We start from the raw sequence: 27,249 nt of genomic DNA on the forward strand, positions 1-27,249 counted from the left end.
AAAGAACAACCGCTTGATGAGACTAGTTCGAGAGAGAAGACCACACACAGTCGTGGGCACATAGCACTGAGCCCCCACAGAACTTACCTTGCCAAGTCATTTTCAAAAATTAAATTTGTCATGAAAATCATTAGTATTTAGTGTTAAAAAGGACTCTGAAGACACTCTGGTGATAATTCCCCATTTTACATGTAAGGGAGGAAATTTAAACCTGGAGAAGTCAAGTACCTTTGGACCCATGGGACAGTGTGGTATAAGTGGTATGGGTAGTAGTTTAGGTTTGGAGGACCTGGGGCAAAAGTCCATTAATCTTTGAGCCTCAGTGTACTCCAATATGAAATGGGAATATTAATTCCATGTGAGAGAACAATTACATGTGCTAAATAAGTAAGTGATAAAGGGAAATGTGTTTTGTAAATAAAGCACCTGGCAAAAAGAGGAGGCGGCTGTTGTTCTACCTGGGAGGGCAGCCTAGAAGTTGGGCCTCTCTGGCTCCCTAGGTCATCCACACACTCTATTCAATTCTCACCCCCTAGGTTACGTGAACATTTTCTGGAGCTCACAAAATCTAGAGCTCCAACCAAACTCCCAAAGGAAAACAAACCAAAAGAGAAAATAAATTTGAGACAGAAAAGAAGCATTGAATGAGCATGCTGGAGCTGGGACTGACTTCGTTAATCAACTGAATCAATCCTTCCTAAGTAGATGAAGGAAAACAGGCCCAGGGTGGCTGGGACTTGGCCAAGGCTGCAGAACTTTTAGATGGCAAAGCCTAAACTGAAACCCTTGACCTCTGAACTCATGACCAATACTTTTCCATGACTCCCCTCTGACCTGATGTGGCTTGGCTCTGAGCAAGCTCCTATTTTCCAGTCATAATTTCTCAATAGGCTGCACGAAAGAACAAATGTCTAGACTTACTATCGGCACAGACTGGATGATCCTGGGCTATTTCATCTAGAAACAGGCTCTCATCTGTGTCTATCTGTTCCAAAATATGGGCAAAAGCCTCATAGAGACACTTTTTCATAAGCTCTAGGAACTCTGCCCGTAAGATCTAGAAATGAAACCTTCTCTCCAAGAGAAAGTCACAGGTAGTCACCTATCCTGCAGAAACTGGAATGAATCTGGAGGTGGTGGCCCTGCACCTCGGCAAGAGATGGGGTCTTCCTACCAGCCAAGAAGCCAAATGCAGAGCAACTGAGCATTGGAGACAAGGACGATCACTGCTCTATGTGACTTCAGTTTTCTTACCCATGAGGGGACCTGTTTAGAAGGTCTTACAGATACAGTCCCACTCTATGCCTCTATGGACTCAAGACATTCTCTGATCTCCAGGAGTACTGAGGAACTTCAGTATATTTCTCCTGAAATATCAAAGAGCTGCTGACAACTCAATGTGTGTCCACCTCTCCTTGGCCACCCTGCAGGTGTGCAGATGTCAAGAAGCTCTTCACACTGCAACCAGATGGACTGAGCATTAGCCAGCTCCCTATGCATGGATGGTTCTCTCCTTTCACACACTCTCACTTGTCTTCCATGACATGAGGTCATAGTCAGGAGCATGGAGAAAACCTGTGCTTGGAGTCCAACAGACCTACTTCCAGAGCTCTGCTGAACTCACAGCTAGAAACTTCGGACAAGTTCCTTCTCTTCTTGGAGCATAAAAGTGGAGTAAATAATGCCTACCTCTCTGAGCCACTGGAGAATATAGGGAATCACATGCAAAGACAGCTCAGGACCTAAAACATAGTAGGTGTTGAATACAGATTACTTTCCTTTCTTTTCTTCAGTATTAGTCTGCCAATCAAAGGATTTTCTAACAGACAGCACAAGACACATCTAGAAATGATCTTCAATTTTCTTTCCCAAGTGGCCCAGCCTTTCTGGGTTCCAAGTAAAGAGCCAAGGCACCAAGACACAATACTTGCCTGAGAAGTGAGAGGTAATAGCATGATTTGGAGACAAGAGCGAGGGTGTTTTTTCTGCTTCTTGGGACACCCAGCCACATGCTCCTGTGTTCTGGCTCTGCCCCCTTAATCTGGCCACAATACCATGTGGTGTTACAACTTTCGAATGTTAAGAAACATTATATTTCCTCAAGTATCAGTACTTAATTTTTCGTTCCACACATAAAACCCTGTGAGTGGAAGGCTGCTGGGCCCCCTTGTCAGAGGTAATTTCTCAAAGCTCTGCATGGGATTTAACGGGAGCCATATGGTTAAGTCTGTCGACTCTCCCAGAAAGCATCCCCCTGAAGGGCCCTCATAAATGTTCTTGGGGCTGTGAAAGATCCAGCAACTTTCTAACAATAAAGCTATGTTCATAGCCGTGATATTCAGCAAAACACAGAGCAGGAAATAATGGCTTCTGGTCTGAATTACTCAAAGGGGCCTACAAGTTGTCCTAGCTAAGAGCGGAGGAGCAGGACAGCCTGAGACCTGGCCCTCAGCACCTCTAGCAGGAAAGAAGCCAGCCTGCCTGTCCCCAGCATTATTAGCCTAGGGTGGACAGTGGTGGTCTTAGTTGTGCTCAGGTTGGCTTGAGGCATTGAAGGAAACTCATAATAATGGATTCAGACCCATGCATCTTTACAGAGTTGCTCTGTTATTTAGATCTTTAAGCTGTGCCTTTTGGTGGACTCATCATTTACTGACCGATCTCCTTATTATGTATTTATTTTTTAGAGAAACAATGGCACAAACCATTTAAATATACTAATAGTCCTTCTTGATAGCACTTGGGGTGACCTATCAATTTACACAGTGATGCCTTACAACCTTCCTTGATTGAAGAAATAGCACTGCTTTTGACGTCAAGTCCTGACTTGTAATAAGCTTTCCTTTTAATTACTATTAATTGATTTCTGTTTGTTTATTTGTTTTTCTTGGGCATGCCCATGGGGCCACATCTGCCTGGCACACTGTGTCAGGGTTGCAGAGAGAAAGGGGATAAAGAATCATAGTGTGAGAGGAGGTATCACTTCTAATGAGCAACAGAACCTTTTTATTTTTACACAAAACAAGATTTTTTTCCATAATACTTTACATAAAATTTAAATGTATTAATTAAAGCATTATCATATACAGAAGTTTCTAAGTATTAGATCCATACTGCCTAAGTACAGCCCCATGCAAATGGGATTTATGACCAAATGTCTAAGAGCTAAATATCTCGAGGACACTTATACAACAGAATTAGAATTGGTGTAAAATCAAGGAGGCATTCATACATAAATGGCTTCCTATATGCATATTTCCAAGTTTCCTGATATAGCTGGCTAAGTCACTAGCTTAACTAGAATATTCCACGCTTGTATGTTGATGTTAGATGCATAACACTTTCACTGTAAACAATCACTGTTAAGTAATTCTCGCCAATGATCTAATGAACTAATGCATTTGCCTAATTCCCTACAGAGAATTAAAAAGCATGAAGAAAAGTTATAGACTATTTGGGCCGTACTTCCCATAACTGTCAGAGCGCTATACTGCTATCCATTCTTGTAGAACTCTACATTCCATATTACCTTCATTGTACTCCTAAAGAATTACTGAGCATGAATTAAAAGACTCTCTTAGGAAAGCTGGGATCTATTAAGATTGTTGCCACCTACTCAACTAATCATCTATTAAGATTGTTGCCACCTACTCAACTAATCATTGCCTCCTTTAAAAAAAAAAAAAAAAAAAAAAAAAAAAAAAAAAAGGTCTCATGTGATAAAAGATCCAGAGACAGGCAAAGAAAGAATTTCCACTACCCTTACCTGCTCATCCGCCATTTTTCCCAGGCTCTGCTGACTTGATCCTGAATTAATGAGCCTGTTACATGATATCTAATAAAAATGACTGGAGAGAGATACTGTTTGGAATCTGCCACATACTTGGTTCAAGGCTGAATTGATTTCATCTCTATTAACACATGCTTATTTTCTGTCTCTCTTGTCTCCACACAGCCCATGCCTCACTCCCCCCACCCACCCCACCCCACCCCAGTCTGGGAAACTTATCTTCTAAAATTCTACCATCAATCAGCCAATGACACTCTTCCCGACAGAGCGTCTGCCAGTTTGACTGAGCACAAGTAGTCACTAGTTTGGGGATGCCTCCCACACTCCCTAGAGCTGTGTGTTTTTCTAGCCTGCCTAACCACACAAGTGCAATTTGGGATATTTATACTTACCTCCAGTTTCTATTGAGATAATAGCACTACTTTTACAGAATGGAGTACAGGGCATAGTGAAGGTTGCATGGGATGGGATAGAAGTGCATATTTTATTTTTCTATCTACTATTAACACTATTTATTTGGCTTTTTGCATTTTCACTCATTTTAGTGTGCATGCCCTGGCTCAATACCTTTCCCCAAAGCATAAAAATCAAAAGATTCCAAGGACATGTACACTTGGGCCCCAAAGCTTTCTCTGGTAACTTGCACCACGTTCATTTTTCAGTTCTTTATGTCAATATCACTCCCGATACATTCAAGCCTCTAAGCTTAAATTTTATAGCATGCAAAAAGGAAGAAAGAAAAGAGAAAAAGTAGGGTGGCCATAGAATCCAAGCACCAGTAAGGGAAAGAAAGATGGGGGACCAGGAGCCAGGCAGTCCCCCTCCCACAAAGTTCCAGTCATGAACACACCCGCTGGCCACAGCACAAGAGCAGTGTGCGAGGGCACAGGTGGGTCCCAGCCACTCTGGCTGGATGCAGCTTATGCACTGAGCCTGAATGAAGACTTTCATTGCTGTTTGCTGTTTTTGTTGGCCAGTAGCCATGGCAAACATTTGCAGGTGGCTTGGCCAGATTTTGACACTTAAATATTTGAGGTTGTGATAAAAATCAGAATATTACTACAATATGGTTCTGTGCAGCCACACACATGCACGTGTGCACGCGCGCGCGCACACACACACACACACACACACAGAAGAATAAAAAAAGCTATCTACAATTTCAAATGCTCATTTAAAGACAGAGTCTCCAGAGGGAACTCATGTTTTAAAATAAGTACTCATTTCCTCTTTGCTGAGAGAAATAAAAGAGTCAACCAACCCCAAATGTTACCACCTAGAGTTTCATACTGAACCCACTGGTGAGATGGGCTGGGCTGTTTCTCCATGAGCCCCCACGATCATCCGGGCAAGGTTTTGGATGGGTCACATGGAGGAAAATGGAAATGACAGGATGTGTGGGTTGAATCAACATAGTAAGCACAACAGGGAAGAATCCGAAGAAAAGAAATAGCCTCCCTCCAGCCTTGGCAATGAGACAGAGTCCTAAAAGTGACAATTATCCCCTAGAACACACCAGGAGAGATACATGAAACCCCAAGATGGGGATTAAATGGGAAGAGGGAGTGCATCAGGAGGTTACCCCGTACCAGAGAGACACCCCCATCCATCCAGGCAGAGTGACACAGTCTATGAATGTCACCCAAATGTACAGTCCTGGGCCAGCTGGGTAAATTATTGACAGAGTCAACACCCATCTAAAAATTTAGTGCTAACCCTTAAAAAGACTGTTTCATAAAAACCCATGCTGTACTAACAATGGCGGAACACTAAGGGCCTCCAAGAGGGTAGTTGGTGAGGGCAGAGGCAGGCAGGCAGGAGAGCTCCAGGGGGGAAGGAATGCTGTAAAACTGCTAGTAAACTCCAGCACATTTTATGTTTTTTTTCCCCCCTTGAAAGAAAAATAAAATAATTATAATTAGCTGGCCTAACGGTAAATTGTCTGCCCAGACCCAGACCCCCTAAAGTACAGGTGTCCCTTGAGATTTGGATGCTGTTGTTAATGAATTGGCTCTACTCTCTTAGTACAAGATGGATTCTTGCATTAGATAATGACAATATTTTTCTCCCGTAGTCATTGAGGAAAAACAAAACAAAACAAAACAAGAAATCTTGAACAGATAACTTGCTCATTTAGCATTGACATCTTTAAACAAAGCCAAGGATCCAAAGGGCCAGATTGATTTTCCCTTTCTTAAATGGGAAACCAAACGTGCCCATGGCAAACTCACAGAAGGTATCAGAACGCATCCTGGTATGCCCAGAAATGTGAGTGCCAAGGTACCTAATTCTAGAGTATTCTGAGAGGGGTGGGCCAGTGCTATCCTCCGTGCTCACATGATCTGGGATCTACTACAACATTTAAAAAGTGTCAGGGGCAGAGGTGTCACATTGACAAATTGGGGGGAAACTTCTAAATTTTTTCAAAAATCACCATATCCATTCGTCAACAGAAAATTCAAACTGAATACTGATGCATGTACCCACAGAGAAAGCTCCTCTTCCTGTTCTAAGTAGACACTTCTGGGAACATAGAGCAAAGAGTTGTCAGCATCGAGCAATACACATTTATCATAGCTCTTTGGCTTAAGTTATTACCTTTTTTCCCTAAGAACCCAATGTGCTCTTAAATCTTTTATTTCATCTTTACTCTTATGAGGTTGGAAAGAACAAACTCCATCCTCATTCTGGAGATAAGGAAGCTGGGCCAGAGATTCTGCATTTCTAAGAAGCTGCAGGGTAATGCCCAGGATGCTGATCATCAGACCACGTGGTGTAGCAAGCAAGAGTTGGAACTGGATGGTGATACTGAGAACTGAGAGCAGTTTCTGTCACATGGCAAGAGGTGTCTGGGATTCAATTTTTCCTCAATGGCTCAGTGTTGTCTTTTTACATAAATGAGAGGAAGAGGGCCTGCCTTGGTTTGTCTATTCTGGAAATGAGCATGGGCCAGTGTAGAGGAGGAAGAGCTAATAAGGTGGTATTAACAAGGAAGAGAGGGAGAGAAGAAGGATCAGGGGAAGGAGGACTGTGGGAATAGCCAAGCAGCACAAGTGTCCAGGAAGGGAGGGGTGCACTCTGCTGAGAAGAGGCTGGACAGGGGACTTCCGTCCACCATCATCCGGCACTTGTCCTGAGCACTCTGCTCTGGTCTCCATACCACCAGCAAGTGTACCTGCAACCATTTTCAAGTTTACAAACGAGGACAGAGAACAACTTGCTTTCCTCCTCAATATCCAGGATCAAAACAGCCTCCGTCAAACAGGCTCCCTTTTCTCATCAAAAGCATCACTGTGAATTCTCAGCAGCATCACATCAGCCAGGAAAACCAACCAATCTGAGCACCAGAATTAAGGAGAAAGTCCACAACATTCCAGGACCAGAGACAGCCTAGGAGGTCTCCTTACCCGATCTGGCGGTTGGTAGAAGGTGCCTGTGTGATGACAGAGCTGGACTGGGGCGATGGCATGGCTTGCTGAATCACAACACTGGTGTCATGGTTGGGCATCCGGGTACTGCCAAGCTGGTGAGCTCCGGGCCCCGTCATGGCCCCACCGACTGTATTATGCATCGGAATATTCTGCCCAGAGAAGACAGAGGAGAAAGGTCAGAGGGAGGCGATGTTTCTTTCTACTCCCAAGCTCTCAAAGGCCAAAATTGGGAATCTGGTCATGTCAACTAAATAGAGAGTTACAGCTTCTGGCAAGCCTTGGGCCCATTCATCTTGTAATAACTTACAGCTACGAGGAGATGAAAAATAACTACTCAGTCTGAGAGTAGAGCACAAAGGGAAATGCCCCGAAGTTGGCTTATCACTCTGCCGCCATCCTGATGCGAGGTTTACATCAGGGATATTTAGTGCTTACCCTCTCTGACTCCGTATGATATACGCTGCACTTGAAAGCCATTCTGCGGTAAGTGCATAATACATGATTTAGCGAATTTGGTTCTGCATCCTACTTTGAATGACAAGCACACTGCCTTATTTCTTGGCTTTCAGTCCTAGAAGAGTGGCCAACTCGATTTTTTTTTTCCTTTCCAGGAAACTATAACTTTCCCAAATCCTTATCGGAGTACTCAACAATCAGTAGAATGAAGATGGATGATTCGAATAGCCGACGGGGCATCAGGGATCCCTGACGAGAGTCACAGTCACAGCATTCTTTACCTCCATCAACCCAACCTCCAACAATTGTATGGAACTCCAGAATGGAGAATAGTGACTGCTTGTGTCTTTACTTGATCACTGTCCTTTCCTCTAGAATGTAGGAAGTGTGTGTTCACAACTCCATCCCATGGTGTTTGAAGCATGGCAGGGGTTCAAGACACACATCATGTGGATAAACTAGTGAAAGAACAAATGACACACCTGAGTCCCTCAAGGGGATCTAGCAGCATGCATTTATTTCTGATGACTGAAATGAAGGCGTTTGGGGTTAAAGTTCAAGATTCAACGAAAATATATAAGGTAAAAATGGGTTTAAAAGACAGGAGCTGGAAGGTGAGAAAAAAATTCAGAATCCACTAAAGAAAGGTGAAGTACATAGCCAATCAAAATAACAGGGAAGGGCAATAAGAAGACCTCTGCGGCCAGCCTGGTATAGCCCTGCAGCCTAGAAGGGGAGAGAAATTCCAGAGGTCAGCTGGACAAAGAAATGGGAAATGGAGGGTCACTAGCCATGTACTTGAGGAAAAATATATATCTGTCTACGCTTTGGTGTTAGCAAAGAAAAAAATAAATGTTACCCAAGAGAACTGGAAGGGGTTCTTTGAAGTTCTTCTGCAAAGAACAGGATTTCCTGCACTATGTGTTAAATGATGGTGATAACATATAAGGGACTGAGGCGGTTGTGTCCATCACACGGCACCTTTCCCAGGTTCTGATTTCTAAATCCTGACCACACAGTTTGTCAAGAGTACATTTGGAACCTGGGCACCTGGTGCAGACTGTGAGCTGATTGTGTTGTTGCGGGATCCCAAAGGCTTATACATACACACGGTCCAAGGGCACCTCTTCCATACTGGAAAGCTTTTCTGACATGGGCAAACACTGTGGTTGGATAAAGTAAGATGAAAGGAAGTGGTGATTTGTGCTGAGGTGGCTGTGCAGGCAGGAGTTATGCTCTATTTCTTTGTATAGGATCTAGAGATTTAGAAAATCAGATTTTAAATAATAAAATAAAGGAAATTGTGGGGTTTATATATATTTTTTAAGTTGAACCTTACCAAATGCGTTTCCCAGTCTCAATGAGATCTGGATGAGGTAAACAACAACGGGGATCATATTTCCCATTGTTAACATGCTTAAAAAAATTCAAATTTTTTCACCTGCATTGTCAATAACACTTCTGAGACTTAGAAGGATTCTCTGAGTCTCCTTCTAGAATTATTTCTACTGATCTATGCAACCAGAGGTTATCGATAAAGCTGTGCAATTTAATTTTTAAAATCTCAATAAAATAAAATATGCATGAAACCTCCTTGAGTTACCAGGGACCCCTCTTCTAGGTTATCCCCATGTGCAGCCCCCAAGTCCTGTACTTTTAAACTAAGCATCTCTCATCTCTTTTTATCCTTCGTTCCTCCTTCCACCAACCTACACTTGACCTTTCCTGGGTAGACAGTGGGCGAACCGGCCTCCCTCACTCCTCTGGCCTCTCTTCCTTCTCCTTCATACACTACCGCTGCAGTGACCTGTCTGAAACTAAAAACTGACGACATCACACACAGCTCCCACTATGGGTCCCTCACCCTGAGCTCCTCAGTGACTTTGGCAAGGTACAGACAGCACTCTTTGTGTGACCACCAGGACCTGTGTGGGACTCTTCCTCCCTCCCAGCTCATCAGACACCACCTTCTCTCTGGCTCCCTGGGATTCATCCGACCTTCCTGGATTTCTCCTGCCCTCTTTCTGATTTCATTGCATTTCAGCACAAGGTCTTGGAGTATGGCTGTTTTCTGACCCAGATGCTCTTTCTCTGACTCCGCCTTCAACTCTCAGACTGAGCCTCATGCAGGGAAGCCTTCCCTGACCTCCCATTGATGGGCACTACTTCCTCTTCCTTTGTAGCACTCCTTACAAGTTTACCATGGGTTTTGATGATCTGATTAGTAGCCATTTCTCTCTTCATCTTTAAGGACAGGGCACTGAATCCCATTTATCTCCCTTGTGTCTCTATTGCGTCAGTCAGTCCCTGGCTTATCATAGCAATGAATGAACGAACCTTCCTGAAAAACTCAAGAGGACAATTTTAGCGAGTACTAAATATCCTGTCTATTCACCTTGTAATCTGAAGTAAGCTAAATTTTAGATATTAAGGCACTTATTCAATTGTGGTCAGGAGAAATGGAGAAAATCAGGATTAAGAAGAAAGCCACACAATCTGGGCTGGTAGTACATGCCTTTAATATCAATGACTCAGGAGGCTGAAGCAGGAGGATCACAAGTTTGAGCCCAGTCTCACAATTTAGGAAGAACCCCTAGTAACTTAGCAAAATTAAAAAAAAAAAAGACTGGGCAGATAGCTCAGTGGTATAGCAACTGTGGGTTTAATTCCCCAATATAAAATAAAAAGGAAGAGGAGAAGGAGAAGAAGACAGCCACACAATGTGTATATTGGAAAGTTGGAAAGTAAAGTCTTTGAAAAAATATTAAATGAGACCTTGAAAGAAGATGCTGAGAAGTGAGTTTCCAGTCTTTGAACACTTTGACATAAATTACCAACAACAATGCTTTACATACACCACAAAAAGCCTTGCTTAAAATCTAGCTTTATACCACAACATAAAACATAAAAAAAAAAACACTTGGTTTGATTTCCTTGAAGTAAAGCATGCTAAACCATATAAAAGAGTAACACCCTTCTCCCCCAAAAGCTTAAGAATTTTTTCTAAGATTCACTGAAAAGAATAAGAATTACTGCTGAGTAATATATCTCACATTCACACCCACCATTTTTTAATAAAAAATATCTGAACACATACCAATTGCACATGTGGATAGTGTACACTGATCAAATTCAACCTCCCCACCAACGTTTCAGATAATCTCTTTGTCTCTGAAAAAGCTCCTGAAAGTCATGTTCTAACTCTTCAATAATCTCTTTTCCTCACACAGAAAACTTGCAAATTCTTCAGCCTTCTTTCCCCAGACCCAGAAAGCAATTCCAAAACATTTTGGAAAAATAATCTGGCAAAAGCATTATCATTCCATGTTTAGAGAAGGTGATTTTATTTTTTAAGCATTACATAGTAACTCAAACATGACATTATTTTCTGAGTTTACATTGTCCCAATTATCAATTCAAAACCTGTCTCATTGATAGAACAATAGCATTTTCACCTCCGGATAAATTGTGAAAAACACAAGCAATAAGTATGTCTTGCAAGTCATTTTTGATAGTGCATGTGGGTAGATCTGAAGCTGGTGAAATGATGTCACTGAGTAGATGACACTGGGTGGATGTCCACATGCAGAGGAGGATCCAAGGTGCTCCTCCAAGCTCAGCCTTTGGCCTTTTCTTGTTCGACACTTTTATCAACAGTTTGGATGAAGATGTGAAAAATCATGCTTGTCAAATCTGCAGTTGACACAAAGTTGGGAAGCATGGCTAATGTTCTGGAGAGCAGAATCAGGTTTTCCTCGAGCCAACTGTGTGATCTGGCCTCTAAAAATGCTAACATAAATCTAAGGTTGTTTTAGAAGAAACTGAAAGGTCCAGATCAAGGGAAGTAATTATTCCACTGTAGAGTACATTGGGCTGACCACATTTGGCCACCACATTTTAAGGGGGAAATTGACAAATGCAAGGGGTGAGGGGGAGGTAACGAAAGCAAATAAGGCATCCAAAATGCATCCCAGGAAGAATGGTAGAAGGATCAGGGAATATTTAGTCTGAAGAGAAGATTCTGAGGGTCATGCTAAAAGCCTTCAAATATTTGTGGGATTAGACACAGTCTATGTTGCTCCAGAGGGCATAATTTCACAAAGTGGAATCATGATGATAAAAGTCAATAATAACTGCAATTTGAGTACCCATTTTGAATCAGGCACTAGGATAGATGCTCTATAAGCTGCACCTCTCATCTTCACAATGGTGCTATGAGATAGGCATTATTGTCTTCATTTGAGGATGAATAAAAGAGTAAACTCCTCACCATCACCAATACCAGGCCACTCACCTCTGGCCACCTTCACTCCTTATGGGACAATGTTTCAAAGACTCAAATTTGACCTTCTTCCAGAATATATTTATTAGCATGTAGAGATATCCAAAGACGAAATAAGATTTCGTCCTGGCACAGGAGTGAACCCAGGACTAGTGGCCATCTGTCAGGAATGTCACCAATGGGACATTGCAACAGAAGGAAGATGGCACCACGTGATCTCCAAGGTCTCTTCGGTGGCTACAAGTCTCTCATTCATGATGCAGACTTCATACCATAGCTCAAGTGTTTCCAGATGATTGGTAATGTGTAACAATTTTGAAATATACTAGCCTGGGAGTTAGGAGGTCTCTTCTAGTCCAGTCTCTCTTCCCCTCCTGGTAGGCATGGAACCTGGGTCAATCACTCAAGCTTCCCAAGCTCCATAACCTCATCATTAAAAAGAAGGATGTGGATCACGTGGTCTCCATGATCTTTTCCGGCTCAAATACATAAGTCTCCTCTGTTACATTTTATGAGACATTAAACATCCAAACAGACTTTTTAGACTGTGATTCATGGGCCTACAAACTTTGATTTTTCTCTACAGCCATAAGATTTTGTAGAAGGGAGCCTTCTGAAAATTATAGCTTTCACCAGGCCCAAGGGCTTCCGATTCAATTCACAAAAAGGATCTAACCCAAAGTATAATCCACCAGCCATCAAAGGTACTCCAAAGAAAATGATCTTCACCTGAACTTCTCCCTCTCTGGTTGAAATTCCTTAGCACATCCTTTGACTTCCTCCCTTAACATCCGGTGGTACTTTGCTCTCCCTTGGTCTGTCCTGAGACATAAAGGGTGTGAATGGGACGAGAACCAGGAGAATAATGAGTCTTGATTGCATGCTCAGTGAGCTTCAGGTGGAGTGTAATTGTCTCTCTGCATGCATGGGCTTGGAATACAATATGCAAAAATACAACGCAGTATAAGTGAATGTACATCCGTGTTCTTAAAAATAACTATAATTTCAGGGTGTAGTAATGAAGGACCAGGGAAGTGGCCCACAATTGAAAGTGAGCATATAGGCAAAAGGAGGTTGATTCCCATAAGTTTCCAAAATGTTATCTTCAAATCTATATTCCATCCAACTGCCGGGGGTGGAGACTTTATGGGTTTCTCCATAAAAAGCCAGGGTCATCCTGACACACACGTTTACAAGTGGAGTTGTGCAATCTCAGAGTCGTCTGCATCTTAATGGTGCCCGAGGAAGGTAGGAAGACTTTTAGAACTTCTCGGATGTAAACACCCACGAACTGCATCCAAAAGACACGAAAGCCATTAGCAGAATGGCAAAGGTTCTAACCCTCCAGGAAGTGCTGGGCTTTCAGGGGGTGCAGGAAGCATGCTAAAGCGTCTTGACTCTTCCTTTTGGAGCTCTCAGGAGCAGTGAAGGTATTTGGGGTCTTACAAAGAGGGCAGGCTGCTCACAACCAGCAGTATAGTGAGGTGTCACAGGTGATGCAGGACACTTTGCTATTTCTACAGTGTCCCCCTCAGCAAGTCACATGGAACAAGATAAATGGCACACGGTACAAAGTCATCTCAGGCAACCTCTGAAGGACCAGGCAGAGAGCACAGGGTACGGAGAAAATTCCAGCATTGATTACATGCATATAAGTTTTGCTTTTTCAGAATTTGTGATTTATTCCTGGAGAATTCTAAGAGGGACCATGGCACAAGAGGAAAACATGGGCACCGGAATCTGCCAGATGGAGGTTCAATTTCACATCAGCTCTATATCATCTGGAGCATGTTATTGAAGTTCTCCGAGCCATACCTTCCTCATCTCCCAATCAGAGATAATCATCTAAAGGACAGGATTGTGGTCAGAATCATGTGAGATGACAGATGTTCCTGCCCAGGATTTGACAGCAAATATGCACATCTTTCCTTTTAGTAAAGTTCAGAATGTGAAGCTGTAAGAGGAAAGTACATTCTGGTGGCTATTTCCCAAGAGAAATGAGTAGAAAAAAATATTAGTAATGGCTAAGACTTAGGCAACCTTACTGCATATCAGAAAACTCATTTAAACCTTATTGTTGGTCTAAGACATAGGGAGGGTGGTTATTCCCATTTTACAGATGATTCACAGAGAGGTTAAGTGACTTTTCTCATAGTCACACAGCCAATAAGTAGAATAACTCAGATGCAGGCAATTTGGCTTCAGAGCTCTTAACCAGCTTCATAACCATGAAGCTATAACTGCCTCAACAGTCTTGAGGCAAAAATATTTCCTTACAGAAGGCAGCATGGCAAAAAAAATTAAGTCTGCCTGCAAGTCATACAACAGACATTGAAAGAAGCAATCAATTAATGCTGGTGCATGATCCTGGGTCTTTAAGCAGATCTGCCACACCACTAATATCACTCAGAGTCATTGCTACCACCTTCGCACCTGGAAAAGCCTGAGTGTACACCATTCATTCATTTCCGAATGGCTGAGGGGTGTTCTGCAGGTTGTCTGCAAAGGTGATTCCTCCTAGGTAGAGGGAAGGTGCTGCAGTGGGTGAAGGGTGGCTTGCACACCACTGAAGTGACCCTCAGTGGCCTCACACACTGGCCCACTGCCGGAAGCAGACAGCCCCCCCAAGGGGAAGCGTCAGCCTGAAATCTGTCAGACACTCACCAGCAGATCCATCCATTGGCTTGTGTTCTCCTCCAATCCCCGAACCTGTGTCATCTTTTCTAATACCAGGGCGGAGGCTGCAGAGCCCTGAAAGCATCCTGTGAGCATTTTATAGCTATTCATTTAATACTGTTGTAAAATACTCAAGACAATAAATGTCTTTTCAGGTGCCACCCTCAACTGTGAGAAACAGTTTCCAGGTGGCTCTCAAAGATCTTGCCCCTTCCTTTTCAGATGCTCAATGCCTGGGATGGTCCATGTTTCTGTCCTCATCTTCCCCTTTATTGTCTGAGTTGCTTCTGCTGGATAGAATCACAGGGTGTTACAGTTGAGATATGGTTAGAGTGTGTCCCCCAGGAGTTTCACAGGTTGAAATCCAATCCCCATTGTGAGGTGTTGAAAAGGTGAAAACCTAATCCACTATGGTGTTTAGAGGTGGGGCCTTTGAGAGGTGATTAGGATTTGATAAGATCATCAGGGTGGGGTCCCGTGATTGAATCCCGTGCCTTCATAAGGGAGAGAGATCAGAGGATCTAGGCACACACACTCCCTGACTCTCAGCCCATAGTACCCTGCACCACCGCTAGACTCTGTCAGCAAGAAGCCCTCACCAGAAGCAGCCTTTTGACCTTGAACCTCTGGAAACATGAGCCCAAATAAACCTTTTTTTTTTCATATAACTTAGCAGTCTGTGGTGGTATATTATTCACATTAAAAAAAGGGGACTGGGTGGGGGACAAGGACATATGGTTAAAAGGAAAGAAATGACTACACTGTATTCAGGTTACTAGAATTCAAGGTGAGTCAATGTGTGGCTGGTGTCTCTACAGATACCCTGGACCTTAGAGATTCGTCTCATCCACTGGAAATGATTTTACCGCACTCACTCTCACTGGCAAGCTCCCTCATTTCTCAAGTCCTCCAGAAGGCTGTAGATTCCATCATGGCACCAATCTCCTAAAACAGTTCTTCCCACCCACTATCTCCTACTAATGTCCCCAAGCCTTTCACAAGCCGGTCCCCACCAACCTCTGCAATGTCATCTGGCAATCCCTGTCCCCTCCTCATACCAGTCACACACAGAGGTCTTGATGGCTCCCAAAAATTATGCCTCCATTTCACCTTTGCACACAATATTTCATATTCCCTATCAATTCATTCTCAAGAACCAGCTCCAATACCCTCTCTTCTGCGGAACCTTCTGCCACTCTTTCTGGCCTACTTCATCTTTTCCTGCTCTGGGCTCCCACCCAACCTGTCTATACCTCTGTAAGAGCCTGACTTATCTCTATGAGCACTTCCTTCCAGAAAGAGTGTGCTGAGGTCACCTAACGCAGCCAGCGCCTGCCTCTGTACCATGCCCTTGGAGGGTATGTGATGGGGTCAATCACTCAGCGACTGAGTGAGTGGTATGCAATCCTAAGCAAATGTGTAGTTTCTCTCTGTTTCAGTTTTCTCATTTGTTGAACAGAGACAACTCTATCCTTCAAGGCCTGTGTAAAGATGAAATTGGGTATTACAACACTTAACACAATGTTGGAGACATTAAGTGTCCATTAAATACTGGTAGCCATTATTACAGCCTATTATTCTTATCATCATCACTCCCAGTGCTAATGCCAGCTCTCCACTGGGTGGAATCAATTCACCCCTCCTCTGTCCTCCACTGGATACTGTCATCCTTCTTTCAAAGCTCTTAGACCACGTTGTGTGTGTGTGTGTGTGTGTGTATATATATATATATATTTTTTTTTTTGAAGGCCAGTCTTGCTCCTCTCTGCTGTGAAAGCTTTGATGACAGGGACGGGGTATGACTTCATATCATTGTCTTCAGGGCTTAATACAAGGCCAGTGCCATACATGTTTGCTGAGTGAATATATAGAAAACAGCAAATAGTGTTGTGGAAAGAAAAGACAGAAATAGTCAACACTCTCCTTACTGCAGTTACCCAGAGTTTAAAGGGAGTACAGAAAGTCAGAGAAAGAAGGAGATGGAAAACGTGGGACCCTGACAAACACCTTCTCTCTCTCTCTCTCTCTCTCTCTCTCTCTCTCTCTCACACACACACACACACACACACACACACACGAAACAAATGCTTCATCCAGAGCCCAGAGCGGACTGCACAGTTTCTGAAGGGCAAAGGGATAGTGAACAGGTCTGCCTTTTCCTCCGAACTCCACCATCTAGCACATGATCTTGCTTAACTGCTCCAGTCTGTCAATTTTGCCTTCAGGGGTTCCACATCTGTCATCTTTTCTTGGCTATCTTACTAGTTCCAGAGATTTTTTTGCCTCCTATGGTGATCATGCAATTTCTTCCTACTGTTCCTCTGTCTTCCAATCCTTCTGGTCCCTCTGAGATCACTCTAGACCCACTGTGCAATTAGTTGATGCAACTCGGCACTTTCCTCCCACCCACCACTTTTCAACTCAAAAGCCTGCTATAGCTCCCTAGTCCTCATATTAAAAACCCACAGTGGTTCATCCCCATGTAACATTGAACAATTATTAAAAATGTATATCTCTGTAAAAGAAAGAAATCCCCAGTTAGCCTTACTTCAAGACCCTCTATGTCCAGTCCCATCCCCTATTACTCTACCCTCAGCAAACCCTGCACTGCAGCTTCACTGGCTGGTTCACCATAGGACTCTCAAATGCAGATTCTCACTTCCACACCTTTGCCTGCACCTCCCCATCCCTGGAATTTCCCCTTTCCTTCTCCACCTATTCTAAATCCTATTCTCCACACCTCAATCTGTTGAGTGATCAACGTTTTCTCAAGTGCAAAATGAGGACAGTCAGCCCTTGCTTCCTTTGACTATAAAGTTAAGATGCCATCGGTTTGAAAGAGTTTAGCTCTTTAGACTTTTACACACACATAGTATTTTACAATCCTGCTGTTCTTTCTTCTGTCATTCATTCTATGAATGACACCCTCTCATTCATAGAATCACTCCCTTCCTCTCTCCTTTTCAGGATCATCTTAAATGTCACTTTCTCAGTGTCACCTCCCTCACTGAAGCTACCCCCTGTTATTTCCTACCTCAGCATGCCATCGCTTTCCTTTAAAGCATGCTTCACAATGTGTACTTGTTAGCACTATTATTTCCAGGTTGCTGGGCTATAAATCCCAGGAGGGAAGGGACAGTACTTGTCTTGTTTGCTCCTTCATCGCTGGCACCTAGCTCCATGCCTGGCACAGAACTAGATGACGTTTGGGTGAATGGGCAAATGAGCTGTGATTTCTAAGGTGATGATATGAGAATGTAGAGCAACCAGTTCACAATTTCCTCTCGTTGACTTTGGGCACACAGTCATCTTAAGCCTGGGATCTGAACATAAAGAGATAATGTTTGCAGCTTGGGGTCCTCATAAGTCATATCAACACGCAGAGTCAGTAGCACACAGCTCCAGCCTCCTCAAATGGCCAGATGTCCACTCAGCTCAAACCAGAGCACTGAAATCAATCAGGACGAGCCTCCTAGGCAACTGGAGGACAGACAGGAAACGCAGAAGTGAAGTGATTACAAACAAACAAGGAATCCGGGTCCTGAGGCAGGTGCAGGGAAAAGAGACCAGTGGCAATAATGACAGGCCAGGATCTCACACCTGTGTGGCTTAGGGGAAGAAAGGGTATTTAAAATCAAGAGAGGGGCACTTAGCGTACAGCGAATGGCTGAGAAGTCACAGACATTCTAGAATTACTAAACAAATTTCCCTCCCATCCTTACCAGAACTTTATCAAGTTACCAAAAACAAGAGCACTTATAAAACTACCACAGGGATGCTGACAGGTCTGTTGCTTCAGCGTTTCAAAAGAATACAAAACTTAATGACCAGAAACATAAACATGGCGCTCATACGGAAGTGGCTAATGACACACTGCAGACCTGAGCAGGCTCCCCTTTGCCTCTCTCTGTCCCGCCCCCTGGCCCCCCTTCCTCAGCTCCAGATCTCTCCTGGCCAAAAGAGCCCGAGGGGAGGGCCGGCCCGCTGACATGGAATTGCTAGAAAACTCCCTTGTCTGGAGTCTTGGTTGGGCATCTGTCTTCCTGAATATTTGGCAATGCCAGGCTCCTACCGTAAACTAGAAATGCTATCTTCGGTGGGAGGAAAAATGTGCTCCAAGATTGACTTCCTCCTCCAAAACAATAGAGAATGAGAGCTCACACTTCATTTTGCTTCTGGCAGAACCCAGCAGGTGTCTCTCCACCAAAGGCCTGGCTTTGTAGGTTGTTTCGTACCTCATCAATTGGTTGCTGCTACACTGTTCTGCTGATCGCTATAAATTCAGGAGCTCTTTCTATTCTGGGAAGTGATTGTTTTACTGGAGGACAAGGACCTTGGAATTGCCATAGCTTCCAATTAACTGAAGCAACGTTACTGGTATTGGTTCAATCTCAGTGTGAAACCGGAAGTACGCAATGGGACAGAGGAAGCCAGTGAGAAGCGTGGTCTGCAGAGTTGATGGCATCCTAATATAAAGAAAAACCACCTTTCTCTTGAGAGTAGCAAATCTAACAGCACAGGAATATTGGTCACAATCGGACACAACAGTCCCCAAAGAAGCTTCTGGATATCCTGTATGAATAGAGCAGATTTAAAATTTTTCTACTAGCAGCAAGTTCTCTGGGTCCTCAGGGTTCTAGAAAAGTGCAATAAGAATCAATGAGATAGTCTTGTATTTCTTTCTTTCTTTGGGTAAGGTACTACGAAAACCTGTCCTGTGTCACTGGTTACCACTCCCATCTCATTCCTTACTACTTTTTTATCTTCTTCACTTTTTTCCAGATTTGCGCTGTGCTCCTTGATGCTCTGCTAACATCCAGGAGTCTGAGTACCCAGACCAAAAGGATTCTCCCCATATGCATACCCAGCTCCCCCCACACCCACTGTTCCCCTCTTCCATGCATCTGTTCCCATGCTACCTTCTAATGAGGCTCCTATGTGAGGCCTGACCACCTGGAAATTACAACTCAGCCTCTTTCATTTCTTTTTCTCCTCCTTTAACCTACCCTTTCCCATTGATAATATTTCCCTGTCTTGTGACAGACACTATCACAATCTTTAATTTCTAAAATCTCATTACATTTCACCATCAGGTTCCACAGTGTTTTACAGGGTTGGCAAAATTCTAGTCAAAGACAAAGAATGGGAGGCACTCGTTAGCCCAGGCAAACTTGCTGCAGGCAAACATAAACTTTCGATTGGAGAGTTTACCTACTATATCACTTGGGATACCAATAGAACCCAGGTGGCACACTCAAATTGGGTATTTCTAGGAGCACTTGATAAAGGGGCTGTTGCAGTTGTGTGAGCAGAGTGCCCAGTGCCAAGAAGTCACAGAGTTCAGTGCCCTGGGGCTGGTTTCCACAGGTATCCTTAGGGTTAGGAAGGAAGAGGAAGGAGAGACTGCCAGGGCACAGGGGAGAGACAGCTGCTTAGAAAGGGCACATGGCAAGAGCTGTGCTCTTTAAAGAAGGCAACTGACTGAAGGAGTCAGGAGAGTAGATATCCAGACCTTGTCTCACCCCCATCTGGAGCATGCTGTGGGGCCTCTATGGCCACTGACCCAAAACCAGTGTGAAAACAAGTTCAAGGTGCTCTTTCAGGGAAGAGAGCAGAGTAGAAATGGATTTAGAGAAGCAAACAAAATACCCAGTACAGTTGCACGTTCATAAACTTGTATTACTTTTATTTCACAAGCAACATATTTGTAATATATCTGTTCAGATAAAATTTGTACAAGGAAAGAAAATGAATGGGAAGGAGAAAAAAATCATTCATCACACCTTAACATGTAGAAAAAAAAATTTACTCCCTCTCTCCAGATATTGCATATATATGTATTATAAAATATATTTTATCTATTATTTTACATATATGTGGTATGTGTTTGTTTGTGTGTATGTAACCCAAAAGATCAGAAACCTCAGTCTGACTGATTGATACCTTTTTTAAAAAATATTTTTATTAGTTGTTGATGAATTTTTTTTAAATTTATTTGTATGTGGTGCTGAGAATCGAACCTAGGGCATCACACATGCTAGGCAAGCGCTCTACCACTAAGCCTCAACAGTCCCACTGATACCTTTTTCACTTCATCTCATTGACTATGACTTTTTAAAAAAAAAAGCAGGTTTTTTAACTTTATTTCCTTTTTCTTGATTTTAAACCATCTAAGTTCAGACTGTCACTAAATAAACTTGCTCTGCATTTACCCATGCATTCAAAAATCATGATTGGACTGATAAAAACAATAGAAGGCAGAGCTAAGACATGCCTATCCCATGGCATGCCCAAGTCACCCAGCTCCACCCAGCAAAGATGAGCCCAGACAAGCACGGCTCCTCTGAACCCAGTTACACACCCTGAAGACGAGGTCTCACTTTAAGGCCAGAGCTTCCTATTTGTCTACATTCCTCCTGGTGAAACAATTGGGCTTGGAATAAGAAGGGCTTTATATGTGGGAGTCACAGAAGGAAGAATCTGGCACCTGGTGTTTATGGACCATAAAGCCATTACATTGCTAAGCTCAACTCTGCTCTCCACCAGTTACTGGGCAGGAGGAAAGTGGGTACATTTAGAAGCTGCATTTTTCTACCCTGGACAGCCAGGATTTATGGGTAGACTTGCTAAGCAGAAGCACTAATACCGTGAAATATTTTTGTCCAGGCGCCCTCCCCCAGCAGCCTCACATTCTTGAGTTACCGCACCAAGTCCATAGGTCCCTGATCTTCAGCCACTGGAACATTCTTGAGTTCATTTTCATTCTGTTGTGCTTTAGGGACAGCTTCAAGGTGCTGCAAAATTGCTGATTATTTGATAAACAAAGACAGAATATTTACAAACTTAAAGATGAGGTATCTGGGGATGGAGGGACCCACACAAGAATCCTATCAGCATTTCCAGAACGTTCGCTGAGTCATGGAGGAAAAGCCTATCGCTCCCCCATTGCATGGATGTTCGTGTTCTCAAACTGATAATGGAGGTGTGGGGGGGGGCACTTATTGGCTGCACAGATCAACATTTTTTAAAAAATATTTGAGCATTGTCTGATCATTTTTGAAAAACCCAATGATAGGCCTATGCATACAGAAATATGTTTTTCAGACATCTCTTTCCATCTATCCAGTTTACTAGTCACTTTATGAAATGGTTTTCAGACCCTTATAGATGAACTTAGAAAGTTAAACCTGCCCTAATAGGTCAAACAGAATCTCAGTTCTAAAAGCCAAGAGCCTTCGTGAAAGTGTCTATCCATCAGTAAAAGATGTGTTTGGGGCACGAGATGAACTATAAAGTATTTGCATTTCTTGTTATCTTCACCCCAGTGTAGCAGCTCGAACCACAAGCCTGTTATGTAGTTAAACCCAGTCCTGTTTTCTCCAGGTAGCTGACTGACTCTCTCTCTCTCTCAACTCCATCCCCTTTTCATGGCACAAGGACAATGTTTAGAGATAAAAATCTCATCTCCCATCTGCTGGCAAAGGAAGAAAAACCAGTCCCCAGAGCCCTGGGGCCTCCTGAATGCCTTGTCTTGTACGTGGCTCCATTTACCCCGACATCCTTTCCATTTATGCCAACACTCTGAAGGTTTAGGGGAGCACATCTGCAGGAAGCTTTTTGTACACATGCCCAAGCTATGATGCTGGATGCAGTTCCCAGACAACAGACAGGCTGCTAGTGCAGGAAGCCCTCCCAAACAAGACTTGGGGAAAACCAAGGAGTTGAGCAGAATGCTGGGCAGGGGGCGGGGAGAGACTATGGGCTTTTGTCTTAATTTTTGTGACATGATCCAATTAGATCTATTCAACAATGCCTTCTAATTACTAGCATCGATGAAATCCGCCTTGTGTTCCAGCTCTCCCCCCAAGTCGGCCTCCCTCCTTGGCTATCCCATATACACATTCCACATTCACATACACAATATACCTGGAGCTTGTGACATGCTCAGCTAAATAAAGGATCACAGAAAGAAAAGAAAAAAATCTGGGAAAGCCCTCTGGGCCTTCCAGGAGAGGCTGTGGCAAACAGTTGACCATGTGAATAACAGGGTAGATGGAAAGGGATCTCATCCCAACTCCAGGCAGGAGTGTCTGTGACCAAAGGGGTGCTGGCCTGTAGAGTAACAACACCTTTCATATGCAGGATTTAATTGTTAGGTTTCTGCTACAACTTAGAAAAATGAAAAGGAACCAGAAAAAAAAAAAGATCCATGGACATTCAAACAATTACTAACATGGAAGAAGCTGAGAAAAGAAAAAGAGGAGAGATGTGATTAGCAGGAATAGTGACAGGACTTGAAAAGGATAAACCACAAAACAGGAGATGGAGCATGAGCACAGGCTGGGACCACAGGAGGGAAGGAATTCCAAGTAGGAGGTAAAGATTCTGTTAGGAAACCCCCAAGCACCTGCTCTCAGAACATTACACTTGAACAATGCCATAAAGAGCCTCGAATTCAACTCCTTGACTTGACAGAGGGAAAAACTGAGCTCAGAGGCAGAGACCAGACAAGAATCTAGGTCTCTGGACTCCTCATCCAGGGCTCTTTCTGCCAAAGTTGAGTGGTTTTAGAATTTTATTTCTGAGAAGTGTGGGGGCGGGGGAATCAACCTTATCTCATGTTCATTTTTGGACCTTAATAAGTTGGACCAATGAGATAGTTATTTCATCTTGTAGAAAAGAAAAACTAAGGGGCCCTTGAAGGAGGCAGGCGTTAAGGTTAAGTTCAGCAGCTGAGCCTCTACCTGGCATCACTACTTGGGGGCTACAGGAGCAGGAAAAGGATTCTCTTGGATGGACACACTGACCTTCAGGTCCAGCTGATTTGAGTCTCTGAGAACACCAGGCCTCAGGACACTCAATTACACAGGAAGGACCCTGAGCTTCCTCCCAACACAGCACAGTTATAACATGGACTCCTAGTCACGATATTTTCTCAAAAACAAAACAAAGCCAAAAAATAGCAAAGAGCTGCTTTCGCTCTGACAATTCTCCCTGACGCTTAAAGTGTTCAGCACAATTAGGGCCATTTACTCCATGCACGCTGGATAATGCTCTGACAAAAACTTTAAATTGCAGAGTGTGGCTGTGGGGACAGGAAAACACCATCGCCTCTATGGTTTCATATACAGATTGTGTCATACTTAATGCTGAAATCATAAACTATATATTTTTACCCCCTCCAAGCTGCCTATTGTGTGCTTATAAACAGGAACCTGGCAGCATGTCAGGGGTGCAAATTGATTTCCTTTCCCAAATAAAATTTTAAAAAGCAAATAAACAAGGTTAGGCTGGCTAATGAAACATTACATGCCAGGCTGGGGAGAATTCTTTTCAAATGTATTTTCTTGTGCAAAAGCAACACAAAGCATCCGTGAAAGGCTCTTTCATAAACAAGATGTTTACACAAAAATGCATTACTTGAAAGAAAGAAAAAGCTATTGTGCATCTCATCTCCCATGTTATATTTGGGTTGTGTTTTATGAAATAAATTAGGGGTGAGTGGGGAAGGGAAGTCCAGTGATGTTAGAGAATTTGAAAATTAACTGAAGCTGCTTAAAAGTAAGATGAATTTATTCTCGTTTAGAAAATGCTTTGATCTTAGTGTCTTTTAATTTATCATTGAGACCCAATAAACCTACCTTGAGTGTTATCTTACTTGCATGGAGAACACTGGGAGAGAAAACTAAATCATGCTCACCATGCTCAAAAGATCTCCAGTCTGGCTGACTGGCCTCGGTGGAATGGTCTCCTGGAGAGTGGCCTCACTCGGATGCCTAGACCAGCTGCAAGCAGTTTTAGTGGTCGAATGTGTCAGAAGTGTCTCTAGCAATTGCCTACTTCACACTTCACCACAGAGAATTAACTCCAACTCAGCTCTGGAGCCAAAGCCGTCCCCAGTGGACCATGAGCCCCAGACCAAATCCTATATCACCCTCTCCCTCCTTCTCTCATCTTCGAAAACCTTTCTGTGGACAAAACCAGGTAGCATGAACCCTGATGTCATTCTGATGTGCAAAGTCACAAGCCACATGACGCGCAGACAGAAGGACGGGACAAGGTCAAGACTGCTCAGGGAAGAGCAGAGTTGCTGTCTGCTGCCAGTCACATAGGAACAGCGAAACTTTTGCTTCTTGTTTTGAACCCCAACGATGTGCCTTTGTCTCACACTTACTACCTGTCAACAGGGGCACAGGCATTGGGTACCAGCAACCAGGGACACCCGAGGAAAGCTTCCATGATCTCAGGATGACTCTGAGGATAACAAAAGGAAAGGTATCTTTTATCCTACTCAGAAGCTTCTTAAAATATAACTGAGCTAGCTAGTTAGAAATACAGGGAAAAAAAAAACACTCAGAAATCACCAGAGATCCACAGACCCTAAGGTGTTCGGCTTGGTAGGTGTGAAGTCGTGGGGTGGGGGGCAGGGAGGATGGAATAGTGCCTTGGAAGCCAAGCTCCCTCCTTCTGCCACTCTTCACCAGGCAACCTCACTCAGGTCTCTGGCCCCCTCTGAGCTTGCTTTTCTCCTCCACTTTTAAATATATGGCAAACTCTGTCAGTCTGATGGCCCTGATGATGAATGAGGTAACATTTGTAAAATGCTAAAAGGTTTCCAGCTCAAATACAAATGCTTCAGACCAAATACTCTGGATAACAGTTAAAAAGCAAAAAAGGGTTAGTCACAAGTTGGCTGAGAGTATGACCCTGGGAAGGAATTGCAGAGGGGTGTGTGTCCTGTAGAAGGATTTGACCAGAGGGTGGGTGGACATCAGGGGAAGGGAAAAGAAGGGAAAGGAAGCTTTTGGGGCTTGCAAAATCTAAAACACAGATTATTTTGCTTCCAAAAAAAGAAGGCCACTGACTTCCAAAAGTTTTCCTCCTTTTTCATAATACCAGATAACTGAATTATATAAAATCTTTCTCTCTGCATATACTCCTACAAGGTATATATCAGTGTGTGAAAGTAGATGATACAAAGCTTTTCGTTTTGATGCCAGGGAAATAATACAACATGAGTCTGTTGGGGGGGCCTATGTACCAAGGGAAACCATCAGCTTCACTTCCCTAGCTTTCTGTGGAATTGGAAGAATCAGATTAATCATTGGCAAATTGGATAACAGATGCGTTTCTCAGCAAATCCACATCAAGCCTTCAGAAAGTAATTACCCCCTAAAGCTCGTGGTGTTCCTATGTACATTTGGCTTCAACTAAAGCCTTCAGCCACTTTGTTTTTATCTGACTCGAAGCTGGAGCCTTGGGGTGATACTCCAACTGCTGCTTTAGATTATAAACTCTTAACAGCCCCTCGCTCTAGGGCACTGTGTTTATTGATGCTATGTAAGCAATTTACAGTCCCTTAATAGCGCCTTCACCACAATGTTACAGTGTTTAAGTTGTTAAATTATATTTAGAGCTTCAGGGAAAATTACCTCATTGGCTTCACTAACATGGGTTATTGATATCATGCAGGAGTTACGGCAGCATCCACCTGACTGGGGACAGCTGCAAGGATATTTTACAGGCGGGAGTCAAAGGTGGAGTGCAAAATTTGTGCAGAGAATTTGAGGAAGGTAGGGGCTGATCGGGGGAGATGGAGGAGGAGAGTCCAGGGGGAGAAAAGTCAGGGAAGACATGGGCCTGAGGAGAGCAGGACAAGGTCTCAGGAGCTACTGATTAAATGGAGAGCACAGGAAGTGCCAGGCTTGGCCATTGTGATTTCAATTTCTCTTGGCTAACCCCACAACCAGGTAGTCAGTTCCTGGTCTCCTTGCCCTTTAGAAAGATGTCCTGGATCCCAAGTATCTAGGGCATGGCATTGACCTCCAGCTACTCTAGCCACTCTTGAAATGGGCTTGATGTGGAGCGTTTAGCTCTTCAGGGCTGAAATACTCCAAGGAAAACAATAGAAATGATAATGGGAAGAACAGGAAGAAGGAGCAGGAGGAGGAAAAGCAGCAGCAACAACCAGATAAGCGGAGAAGAGGAGGAGGAAGAGCAAGAGGAAGAAAAGAAGGAGGGAGGGGGGATGCAAAGAGCAATAGCCGCAGCAACCGCCCAGTCTTTATCAGAATAAAGAGAGACATAAAACAAGGATAAAATATCTTTGAGCCTGAAGTTTAGTGATGTCATATGACTCCTTTAGAAAAGCAGCCAAAGGCCAAGGTATTAAAAATCCACCAAAGAGGCGAGGAAACAAGCCTGTGAAACCAACCAAGTGGTTGCTGTGCTCTGGGGTCTTAGTTCATGTGACATCTGCTGGCTCACAAACAGTTGAGGGTTGGAGGCAAATCCTCAGAAATGACCAGTGCGATGACCAGGAGAAAACAGCATCCCTCCTCCACCAACTAGGTTCTGGCCCAGATTTCTCACTCAGGCTACTTAATAGTCATTAATCATCAAAATAAAACAGGAAGTTTAAGAAAACAGGCACGCAATGAAATAAACCACATTGCTCACCAGGCTGTTTTGGCTAACGTGATCCTAACAAGAGGTTAGGGAAGGAAACAGCAGATTGTACGTGATTCAAAAGGTAGAGAATTGCAGGAGTTTCCTAGCAGCAGCAGGAAGAGCAGCGAGGTGAGTAGGTACTGAATCTCAGAATGGGATCATGA

The 27,249-nt window shown here is 43.5% G+C and overlaps 1 protein-coding gene across 6 annotated transcripts in view; it reads right to left on the bottom strand.

The window, feature by feature from the left end:
• CREB5 (cAMP responsive element binding protein 5) overlaps positions 1-27,249 on the bottom strand; it is a 412,930-nt gene that overhangs the window by 242,425 nt on the left and 143,256 nt on the right. For all 6 annotated transcript variants that reach the window (XM_081283986.1, XM_081283987.1, XM_081283985.1 and 3 more), the window contains one exon: positions 7,198-7,370. In XM_081283986.1, the coding sequence (XP_081140112.1) occupies positions 7,198-7,370 (173 nt within the window). The remainder of the gene's footprint in view (positions 1-7,197; positions 7,371-27,249) is intronic.

This window comes from Spermophilus citellus (assembly GCF_964194105.1).
Source record: "Spermophilus citellus genome assembly, chromosome: 3".
In the NCBI taxonomy this organism is placed as follows: domain Eukaryota; kingdom Metazoa; phylum Chordata; class Mammalia; order Rodentia; family Sciuridae; genus Spermophilus; species Spermophilus citellus.